At 42.9% G+C, this 11,794-nt stretch overlaps 2 protein-coding genes across 10 annotated transcripts in view; one reads left to right on the top strand and one right to left on the bottom strand.

The window, feature by feature from the left end:
• Positions 1–3,816, top strand: part of LOC120953142 (serine/threonine-protein phosphatase 2B catalytic subunit 3-like) — a 50,852-nt gene extending 47,036 nt beyond the window's left edge. For all 9 annotated transcript variants that reach the window (XM_040372853.2, XM_040372854.2, XM_040372851.2 and 6 more), the window contains one exon: positions 1–3,816. This exon is cut by the window's left edge and continues 3,798 nt beyond it. The gene's annotated coding sequence lies outside the window, so the exon portion shown is untranslated.
• The window catches only part of LOC120953139 (G protein-activated inward rectifier potassium channel 3-like), a 61,137-nt gene extending 52,239 nt beyond the window's left edge, over positions 1–8,898 (bottom strand). Inside the window, exon 1 of the mRNA XM_049606103.1 lies at positions 8,515–8,898. Within this exon, the coding sequence (XP_049462060.1) occupies positions 8,515–8,873 (359 nt within the window). The 5' untranslated portion in view covers positions 8,874–8,898. The remainder of the gene's footprint in view (positions 1–8,514) is intronic.
• Positions 8,899–11,794: the final 2,896 nt, after the last annotated feature.

Here is an 11,794-nt window from a genome sequence, read left to right as displayed (position 1 = left end):
CTCCAATTGAACAGTAACTTTACCCAGTATAACTACAAAACTAAGCCATAACTCAGCAACTCCATGTAGCTATCCAAACACACACACACAGAGAGAAACATTGAAATACACCATCGCAACAAGAGAGCTCTACTACTTCGGTTTCAACTCTAGTTCTTGTCCTCCTGTCCTGGGGGAGGGAGGTTCACATGCAGGTGACGGACAGGGCGAGCGTGCGCAACTTGCGCAACTCGAGTGACGATTTTGATCGATTTTAAACGGCGTAGAACAAGAAGTTACTCGAAAAGACACAAAGATCCCCAGATGGAATGGTTAGAAAGCGAGCTGAGATAGGCCGAACGAATCTCATTTCAACTACCATTTCCATTTCTTATTTCTTTCGTGGTTGTTTGCTAGCGAGTGGGAGAGAATGACCCCAATTGCTCGTGGTTTTTGTTCTGCTCGATCTGTTTTCTACGCGGTTTTTTCCCGATTTCCTTCCAGACGGTGAGCAATAATCGAGTGTTTTCCCACTTCTTTTCCAAAACTTCCACGATCACCCTTGTCTCCTGTTTTGTCCAGACTCTGTGTACTACACCCTGCACCGTTCGTACTGTCTTTCGTATACGAGCGCGCAAGATTTACAGCCAAGATGTGTCGGTAGCGTTCGGGGTCGTGTAGAAGTCACAAAGCGAAGAAGACGTGCGAAACAAAAAAAACTACACACGAGAGGGCAGGGGAAGCGAACGTAAGAGCATACATATTATCTGATAAATAAATAGCAAAAGCAAGAAAGGAAACACAGTTTGCAAATAAGTGTAAAATTGATTAATTGATAAGTAATATAATTTTATGCATTATTAGACAAAATACACACACACAAAACAGCTTGATGATACGTCAAAGAGGTAGGGCGTTGGAGGGAAAGCCGAACGGAGCAGCGATGGGTACGAACAAAGCCAGAGGGGAAACACAGAGAAGGAGAGAGCGAGAGAGAGAGAGAGATAGGAGTAACTTAAAATAGGCAAAGGCCGATTCGGGGGAGGGAAAACCAAATGGGTGGCAATGACAAAAATTAAAACAAACATATTTCTACGCATTATTACAAGCAAGCGTTGAGCAAACAAACAAATGTTGATTCGTCCCGCGTACCGTGGATAAAGTTTACTACAAAAAAATACGCAAACACACATACACACAAAGAGACGTAACACACGAGAAAAACACACAAACACATCGTATGACATTATCCGAAAAGGGCACACGTACACACCACACTACACAAAGCAAACTACAGTTATCACACAGCGTATAAGGCAAATGTAAGGCATCCGCTATCGAATATTCCCAAGTGTTTGTGTACTTTTAAAAACGGTTTTCAGCCAAACCGACAACGCTGCACGTACGTACATTACGCGCACATGCAGATATGAGAAACAGTGTAGCTCTATCCTTCATCAATATCTAAACGATCATTTACGAAAAAACACACATTTTCTGTATCTGTTGAGCATCACCGCACGCCGGTTACTATTCCTTGCAATCCGAAAAAGAACCCCTCCAATTTCCCACCTCTTTTGTTCACACCACTCTGCCCCCACAATTGTGCTACCAGTTTTTCAGTGTACTATTACTGTTCAAAGACCTCACCTACTGTTGCATCACTCACAGAATGCGCCACAAATTTAAAGCAATATCACGCTTTTGGGCGGACACACCAATATTGTGCCCTCTATTCGATACTCTCATCTTCCTGCACACCTGTTTGTCCCTTTCGCATTGTTTCGCTCCTCGACAGGAGAGGCATAAACGTAAAACAACAAGAACATGTAACAAAACGTTAAACTATCGATAAGCAAAACTATCCTCCAAAAGAAGCAAACGATAGCACGCAATAACAAAACGGGGCAAACAAACATACAAACAAACGAAATGAACGAACAGCACGTTTCAATCATCGCCACCAAAACAACAAAACGAGGATAGAGAAACAAAAGCCGAAAAGGGGAAGGAAAAATACATTACTCAAAACTCTACTGTGTTACGCGATCTGAGAAGAGAAGAATGTTTTGTCTACTACCAATTTTACTGCTATTAAAAGAAAAGGGCGAAGAAGCAAACGCTAAAATAAAAGTTTTTAAAATCTGTTCTCCTATTCTAAAACTGAATTCTCTTCAACTTTTCGTGTTGTTTCGTTACGCTGTCACACCTTTTGCGTCCCGTACTGATATCAAGTTGTCTTTTGTTTTGCTTTCTTTGTTTTTCCTTCTTGCTTGTTCTGTTTCTCCTATCTACTTGGCTCTCTACCACTTTCCGTATCTTGTTTGTTGTCTGTGGCTATCCTTTTCTCGTTCTCTGTTGTGCACTTTCTATCTCATCCTCAATTGTCCTTCCTACAAGGAACGTATAAGGCTGTTTTGTAGATCCTCCAGCATCGTTGTCTTTTTCTGAGAACTGAGTGGGGAATAAAAGCAAAAAAATTAAGCATTTTCTAGTTAGCTCAAAAACTAAACATCTCGCTAAAAACGGAACTGTTCATCTAGCGATCACTGATCGTATGTCTATTGCAAAGAGCAGACAGCACTAAACTTCACTGCAAGTTATATATTAAAAAAGAAGAAGAAAAAAACATTATAACAAAATAAAAATAAACCCTTGTCCGTTCGAACACCATCCGGTAAGGTACGAAAAGCACACAGAAAGAAAGGAGTCCCAAAGGGGTCCCAAAACGGATGAGCGTGAAATAAAATTCTAGTGGGAATTTAATGACATTCTTGGGCATTGGCAAGAAACATAACACACGCACGTCGCACATTGAACAACAATGTGTAAACAAATTATGTAAGCAAACTTAAGCAAGGAAACAAATTATCTTGGGCAGTGTGTACTTTTTAGGTGTAGCATTTCTTTCAAATATTTTCTTATCGATAAAAAAAAACATGAACCAAGAGAAAGGAGCAGAATGAGACAAGCATGATACAAATTAGCAGTTGGTGCGTTGCTCCGTGGAGGAAAAGTGTGAGTGTGTCAGAGGTTTAAGACAGGCACTGGAGACGCTGGAAGAGGCTACTAGCACTGTTACAATGATGTTGCGCAAAACAACCTTACACGCGCCCAGTTACTGAATGCAGAAGAGGTAAACGTGGCATTACGACAAAGATGAGAAGAAAAAAACAAGTGGATCATCTTTACAATCGATACAAAGAAGCGCTTGCACGGGAAAGTCATGGGAAAACATTGATAAAACAAAAAGGCAAACCAACATAAAAGTAACAAAACAAACAATCTATGATTAAATCAATATTTAAGCAAATTTATTAAACGATATTTAAGCGATTAATTGACTACAAAGGCAACACATAAAGGAAGCCGCGTGTGCAAATGCGCTATAAAAGAAGGTTTAATGAAAGCAGAACACAACATGAAACAAAACAAAAACAAAGGGAAAGCGGGCAAAATTGAGTAACATCCAACACGCAAAGGACAACTGGTTGAACTTTGTAGGGGATTACGGAAGCAAACATTATTCTCTCACACGTACAAAGGTACAAATACATTTACCTACACACAAACACACACACACACACTCACTACAAGCATCACAAACGAACATTCTTTCTAACGTTTATCTCCACGTTTGAGCAAGCAAAAGAAAAGAAACACAAAACGGATAGGGGTAACATGAAACAAGAAGTAACAAAATATAAAGAAAGTTGTTAAAATATTCAAAGAACAAAAAGCAAAAACATGCAACAAAACAAGCAAACCACAAATCATCTCTAGCTGTGTTTTCATCAATTAAAAGAAAAACGAAGCAAAATAAAGAAACACAACCAAGATGCTAGTCGTACCGTGCGTTTTTTACCCGTTTCTTGAGTTCAACGTTTTGTTAGTTTGTGGTGTCGTCTCAGATCGCCATCTGATGGAAGTGGGGGGGGGGGAGAGGGAAGAGAAGCCGTTGTTCTTATTTTCTTCCCGAAAGCTGGCGAGTGTTCGAGTGTACGTTAGTAGCGCTATTATGCATCAGTTTTCTTCTATTTTATGTTGATCAAGTTGTTTTAATGTCGATGGTAAATGATTGGAATCGAATCGAAGACGCCTTCACAAGGGACAAATCGCCTGCCAGCAACGCGATCTGGTTGGGGTAAAGCGATCAGATCGACCAGAACCAGGAGCTGTGTGCTCGAGATAAGGGCCCGGAGATTAAAAGCGCTACACGTCTGGCAGGCATGGAACAATTTATTGGAAAAGGTCCACCAAAGACCATGGTGATATAGGATGTATCCCCGAGGGGGAATAGCAAAACAAAACAAAACAAAAAACTATTGAATTAAAACTCCCATACCGTAACCACCCGAAACTAAAATAGCTAACTGAAATGTGCAAAACAAACATGAAACGGACAAAAAAAAACTTTGAAAGTTAAATAAATCTAACATGTAAATCACAACACTCTAAAGACTTCAGTTTACTTGCTAAGTTCCATCTATCTACATCTACTAAAAACGAAACTAAAAGCAAATATATCATTGTGAGCGTTTTTCCGTTTTACAGTTTTGTAAATCTATAAGAGCCACGTGTTGTAGAGATGTACCTACAAAGGACATTAAAGCATAACATATTACACAAAGCAACACAAAAAAAAGATGTGTGAGCACGAGCTGAAGTTAGCAAAACATTGATGATGCGAAAAGCACTACTGAGCTAAGCGAAACGCAATTAGATAAAACAAAACAAATGTGCATTTGTGTACTGTACTCAAACAAGCGGAATGTTAAAATTATACAATTTAAAGCGACAAATGCACACAAATGCATTCAACTATGCCATCTTTCCTCTCCCTTTTGTCCGGTTTAGCTCTTTAGGTTTAGCCGTAAGAGTTGCAACCAATCCAGCTGCTGCCGGAAACAGGCCAGCGCAGGCAGCAAAGGGAAATGTGTTAACGTGAATAGAAACAAAGCCCAGACATAATGTATATCTTTTTTAAATATATTTATGAAATATATTTGCAAACTCTAGACACATTATTGTAACGAAAATAAAGCTACACATTCATTGATCATTGAAACTAGACATTGTTGATTGAGCAACTTGGGTAGGAAAGTGGTGGGGAGAAGTGGCTGACAACGGTATGGATTTTTAACCAATGCGTCAAATCTGCAGAACATCAATCGGACAGCGGTTCCATTTAGTGCACACTACACTTAACCGAAAGCCCGTGCGTTATGATGCATACGAGACGAGGAACAACATACACACATACACAAACACATCTACATATAATGATCACGTAAGCATACAAAATATTAGCAAAAACCTAGTTACTAGTTAAGTCGAAGTAAAGCGGTGCAAGGAGACGAACAAACAATTTGAAAGCAACAGGATGACATGGAGTAAATAAGTGGAGCAGTGAACGCGCGTTGATGCTATTGGCCCACGTTATGATACCAATAAGCCGACAAAACGCACCTTTTTGACACACTGTTGTGCTGTGCTACTTAAACAATTGTTACTCAATAAATTGAAACATTGTAGAACGAAACTCGAACATAAAAGCAACAAACTACTACTACTATCGCACTGCGGCGCATCGTACTACACTGAGCGACTAAAAAAACATTTACGCGAAATCATATAGTGTCAGATTGAACAAAAAAAAACATAAGTTAACTGGGATTCATAGATAAGCAACAAAAGCAACATCACTCATAGAAATTTAAAACACGTAGACAGTTAACCATCCTTCCTGTGCATTAGTGTGTGTGTGTATTTTTTTAAATCCCACTTAGTAGATTGAACTCTAAACTACCCAGAACGCACTAACTTTCCGTACAACTAATGAACCCTAATCTTATCACCATAGAAGCACCCAAGATTACTATTTTCCAAAAAAACGATAAATCAAAACACACTCGCATTAAAAAAAGACAAGCAACATACATGCATTTATGTTCTCTTTGGACTCCAAAAACCAATACAAAAAAACGAACACAAAATAGAAAAGAAAATAAAACGCTACATACAACTAATTGCGTGTTTTCTCGAGAGTTAAGAAAAGTACTTACAAAAAAGAAACTATACGCTTGTGTACAACACGCACCAACCAAAATTTCTCGCCTCTTTACTATTCTTCATCTTTCCTCAAGCGATCCTTCTCTTTTCTAACTAGTAACTAACTAACTGCGAGCGTGGAGAAAGTAAAACACATTACTGATACACTAGCAACTTAATGCATCGTCCTTAATAATAATGCAAAATCAAACACATTCATACAAACACAGACAGGCAGACAGACAAACGAGAAGAAGAGAACAACAAACAAATCTAACAAAAGAACCATAAAGCACGCATTGGAGAAAACCAAAAAACATTGAGAGAAAAGACAAACACTGTATTAGACAGGAGACAAAACAGAGAGAAAGAGAGAGAAGAAGAAAAAGAAGAAGAAGAAGAAGAAGAAATAACAAAACAAAACACTAATGTTAAGATACCCCCCCACTGATACCAAAGCACACATTAGATGTCTTAATCGTTTCCGTTCTATTCTGCACCGGTTGCGCATCTCCGTTGTTGCATTGTGCAAGGCGTTTACATACTTCCGAAAAAACAACAAACACATTTGTTGTTCCTTTTTTCACCGTCTACTCCTTCCACGATCGTACGACACGGCACGCACGTAGAAAGAAAGTGCTTATCTCGTCTTATGTTCTACAAGAACAGCAGCAACCAAAAAAAAAAAAAGTAACATACAATTTACATTAGCCCGGAAAGGTTAATTAGGCAAACATTGTTGATCGGGCTTAGTATATATATATACACACACACACATACTGCGTAAGTGAAACGTCTGTAAGGTCTGTATCTCTTCCGCGCCGTTGTTTTCACCTGTTTCATCAATCACACCTACTGTTCCTTATTGACTGTTTTGGACGTGGTAAAGTATAAGGCGAATACGAGTTTATCGAATCAATTAGTATAGTTAAATATTTCCCATTTCTGCATTATCCTTCTCCACGTGTCGGTGTCGTTGTAAGGATGCGCAGCGACGTACTGTTTGGTTTTGTTAGGAGTGTTTTTGAGTGCAAATCATTTCTCCAGGAGTGGTGTGTAAGCTTATCGTTTCAGAGGTAAACAATACAACACACATACACACACGCATAGCTAAAGAAAGATTGTAACAAAGCCTGAAGCTACGTTTGGTTTTGGTGCGAAATAATTCAATTGCAAACATACGCACCGTTTCGCACCGTACAATTGTTGAGAAGAAAAAAGAAACGGAATTGATTTCCACAGTTTGTCCTCTACACGGTCGGAGTGATGAGTGGGCAAGGGGTTTTATTTATTTGGACGAAAATAAACCAGAAGTAAAATAGATAGTGAATTGCTTTTCTGAGTTATTGTTTCTTGTTTCCGTTCCGTTGTCGTTTGCACTTAAATCATGGAAGCGAATAATGGTTGGTTTTGTTCTTTTTTTAATACTGTGTTGATTCGCCTTTTCGTTGGGATTATCCGAACGCATTTGCAACACACACTCTCACACACCTCTACTACACACTCACATAGCATGGAGAAGATGAGCAGGCAAACAACCATGGAAAATTATTATACATTGTATGAATGAATTTTTGATAATCTAATTATATGTATTTTTGAATTGTATTTTATCGTGGAGTCAAAACAAAAAAACAAGAAATAAATATGTACCTATAAACAGAAAACAAGTGAAATAAAACAAAAGTCATCTGAAAAATCAACACCCGTTTGTGTGCTTGCTTCAATCGATCATCGATGTCATCCCCCCAGAAATAGGCAGACAAACCCTGTCTGGCGTGGGGCTAAGATGGAAATGGCACCTGCATTTTCTGAGCTGAGTTTCTAGACCCGTACCCGTAGAGGGCTATTCCGGTTGCCCCATTCAGATGTCATTTTTGCACGCGCGCCTACATTTTTTAGAGCCGACGAACAGCAAACAGCGCTACGAGTCATTCGCAGGCAAGGAACTCCTTCCAGAAGAGAGAGAGAGCGAGAGAGAGAGAAAAAACAACCATCCAACCCTTCCGGATCGAACGTGATACAATGGAAAAAGTTTACATTCTCCACTAGCGTCGTCATCGTCGGAGCCGTCTAGACGTGGTCAGACGTGGTCACAGAACCCGACCGAGCACCCGAGCATCGAGCTTAGCATGCCTTCTGGCCAACCCATAACTAGCTGGAGAAGGATAGGAATGTAAATCACAAAAAAAACCCGTGTGCATACTTTCGCGTGATGGAAAACGATTACACGATTGGCGCTGGAGCGCAATCTTTCGCCCGGCGTAAAAGGTCCTAATTGCCGCTCCCTCGGGTCGGACAATCGGGCGCCTTCAGCTAATCGCAGCCGGCGCGCAAAACACAGCTCACCTTCATGCTCGATTGCTGCCCCATCGTGCCAAACTGCTGGCCGGTGGTCACCGAACTACCACCATCTTGCCTTGACCTCTGCTTCCGATCGCACCCACTTCCTCGATCAGCGATCAGCGCTGAAGCGTAACCTACCTTGTCAGTGGTCCCGGTGTTTCACTGACCGCCTTCAGCGACATCCGCAGCTGGCGGTGGAATGTTCCGAGGATCGATTCGCGGCGCCGACCGCCCGCCACCCGCTGTTCGCCATTGTTTGCCGCACCGTCGATCGCTTGCTGGCCCGTTTTGCCCGTCTCCGGATCCACCGTCACGAGCAGCTCCTTCACAATGTCCGAGCCGGGGTCTGGGCGGGCGGCCGGTCCGACGATGATGGGCTGCTTGTGGGTGGCACTGGTATCGTCGAGCAGCTTGGTCCAGCAACCGGCTGCATCCGGATCGGCTCCATCCTGTGCCGAACGGTCCGTTTGTCGAGCGTCTTCCAGTAACTTTGTCATATTTTCTGTTTGTTATGTTCAACGAAAACGCAGATCCTTATTGTCCTGTGAAGGAAAGCGAAAAACGGCTTGATTTAGTCGAGCTTAAATACACGCACATTTTACTGTGGGCGTCTGTGCCCACACCATAAATAACAGCACGTGGCCATGACACTGAATGTGCAAGGTCCCAATCGGGTTGCCGCTGTGATTCATTTCGCACGGCGACCACGAAACGGCTTCAAATACAATCGACCGGGGTGCAAGCAATCGTGCAAATCACCGGTGCTACTACTACTAATTGCCAATCCCCCGGCCTGGGGACACGACGAAAAAGGTAATCGCATTTAATTGCTATTACATACCCGAACAGCGTCTACTGCTACGTCCGGTTGCCTACGTCCGAGCGCAAGCTTAAAGGCGAATGCCGCGGCTGCGGTTTGGACGACGCTGGCTGATTCTGGGCGCATCAGTCGCGTCGTGTCGGCACCTACACGCATCGTCAACCTGTTCGCGCAGGGCTTCGCGGCTGTTTAAGCCTGACGCTGACCCCCACCTGGGCATGTCATGTTGCGGCGGCTTGTCGATGACGATTATCATCCACGATGCGCTTGTTTCTTGCGCTCAAATCTAATCACTGGTGGCCTAGTGGCGAGCCGAGCCGAGGCTAACAACTCACCATGGCCATCGAACGGGTTGCGGCTAAACCCCGTCCCCCTTTCCCCTCCCCCCTGCCATAAATAGTACGCTATTTTTGGTAGTGTCGCAGCTTGTCTCGTGTTAATCTTCTGCTCTAATGAACGAAACATGCCGCAAAGGGGTAGCACATTCGCGCTGCCACAGCTTCAAGGAAGTGCTGAATTGAACAGAAGCGACCAGCACGACCAGCGTTTTGTGATGCTAGATAACCGGCCCTAAATGGCCTTCTTGTGTGCGAGGCTCTTTCAGCGAGACGATGAGCATTAGTTGACCAACAAAAGGCCCGCGGAGCTCTTATCAGAAAATCTCCCGGACGTAAAGATCGTTCCAGCACACGTCTGCCGTAGACGCTCAACAAAGATCATCAGGGTTGGGGGGAAACGCCTAACCATTCACTGTGTATCTTCGTACCTCGTCATCCACCACCAGTCATCGCCCGTGTAACGCTCTTTCCACGCTCGGTTCCTTGCCATTTAGCGCTATCTGCTCGCTACAGGATTGCCACCGAGCGTGGCAAAGCAAAGTGTGTTCACGTCCGGATAGTGCACGTACACACCGGCTGGCTGGTCGTTTACCCTTTTTGCCGCAGCCCTTGGCAATGAATTCCCTTCTCGGACGAAGAACCCACACCAAGAACATTCGCGAAGAATCGCGTGATGACCGCACCGACCCTGACACTACGGCCGGAAGTGTCATTTGAGTGTCGAAATTCGGATTTTGTTTCACGCTGCACTGCCGCCACTTCCAGAATGGGATGACTTTCGGCAAGGCAAGAAGTTGAATTCTGAGCCAAGCGAGTCGTTCAGGTGTAAAATCAAATTCCGAAAGGCACACGTTTGTCCCCCCCTTGGTGATGCTCTTTCTGATGACTTACTTCGGGTGCATCAATCATTCGCGATTTAATTGCGCCAAGGTGTCAAGTGTACATTCCTGTACCGATCCGACCAGTCCAAGGGATTCCATTCGCTTTCGTTTCTGCTTCTCTCATTTCTGGGGAGTGTCGCTCCCTTACGTGTAGGGTGTCGGATACATTCCAACCAATGTGATCACATTCACGACAGCCGCTTCAATCCACCCCAGTCCAGCTGTGTAGCGATCGATCGCGGTCAGTTGGTCGTTTGGGGGAAAAAAACCACATTAACCAACCAACCAAGCGCTTGGTAGAATGGGCGGGCGGAAAATAATTACCACCAACACCAAGTACATCAACACCTGCACCGTCCTGCTTTGCTCAGACCAAGACCGATAGAAACGTCACAAAGCATAGCAACTGATTCCACTGCAACTGCAGTATACAAGCGATATCCATTTATCCTTCCCGTTTCATGACAGCAGTGCGCTGATCGTTTGATAATTACACAATTTTGCAGGCAAGAGAGAAGAGAGAGGGAAAGAGAGAGAGAGGCATAAGTGGAAATAGAAACAGCTGCACCAAGGTCCAGTGTCACGATCATGATCAAACGGTCGTTAACTGGATGAAATGAGTTCTTTTGTAATGCACCTGTGTATGCTCGTTTGATTGCATAACGCGGCATGGTACAGGGTCGCTTTCCGATGTGATTTTACATCGCACATCCGACTGAACTTATATCACTACGACCATCGAAACCGTGTACAAACGATCATGTTTTATGCAAAACAAAAAGGGGTAAAAATATGCTAACAAACTCGAATTAAAAATGATAATTTTGCGTACATTAGAGACATGATTTGCATTACATCCAACACCGATACAGTCCACAGTCTTCAAACGATCCATTTATTAATGTCGCTTTGAAATGAAAATAGCACAAAAACGGCGACCACGCACACATACGATCACATTGTCTCTAAAAACCCACCAACCCCATTAAAAACCAACCAAAAAGCAAAAGAAACGCATTCAAACAAAGGTTTTGCTGCCGGCTGTGACGGGGTGATATTTTTAGCAAATGTGTGTGTGTGTGTGCTTGCTATTCTGATACAGTCGGCTAATAAAAATTTTGCATGCTCTAGCACAATTGAGAAGTGCCCCCACCCCCCACTGCGGTGTACTACGCACCAGCGCAAATCGGTTTTTAGCGCAAACAAAACCCTCCTTTCCTTCGCGACGAGTAATCTGAATCCCGGGTCTAAATTGCCTTAAATAGCGTAAAACAAAATTAAAACAACATCCCACTCCCCCTCACCTATTTCTCGACGATCAACGAGGGGTCAAAAAGGAGGGTTATGGTTGTGGTTTTCACCGAAAAACAATTAACACC

Source organism: Anopheles coluzzii, chromosome 2, assembly GCF_943734685.1.
Source record: "Anopheles coluzzii chromosome 2, AcolN3, whole genome shotgun sequence".
NCBI classification, from domain to species: Eukaryota; Metazoa; Arthropoda; class Insecta; order Diptera; family Culicidae; genus Anopheles; species Anopheles coluzzii.
This window is presented reverse-complemented; position numbering and strand designations above follow the sequence as displayed.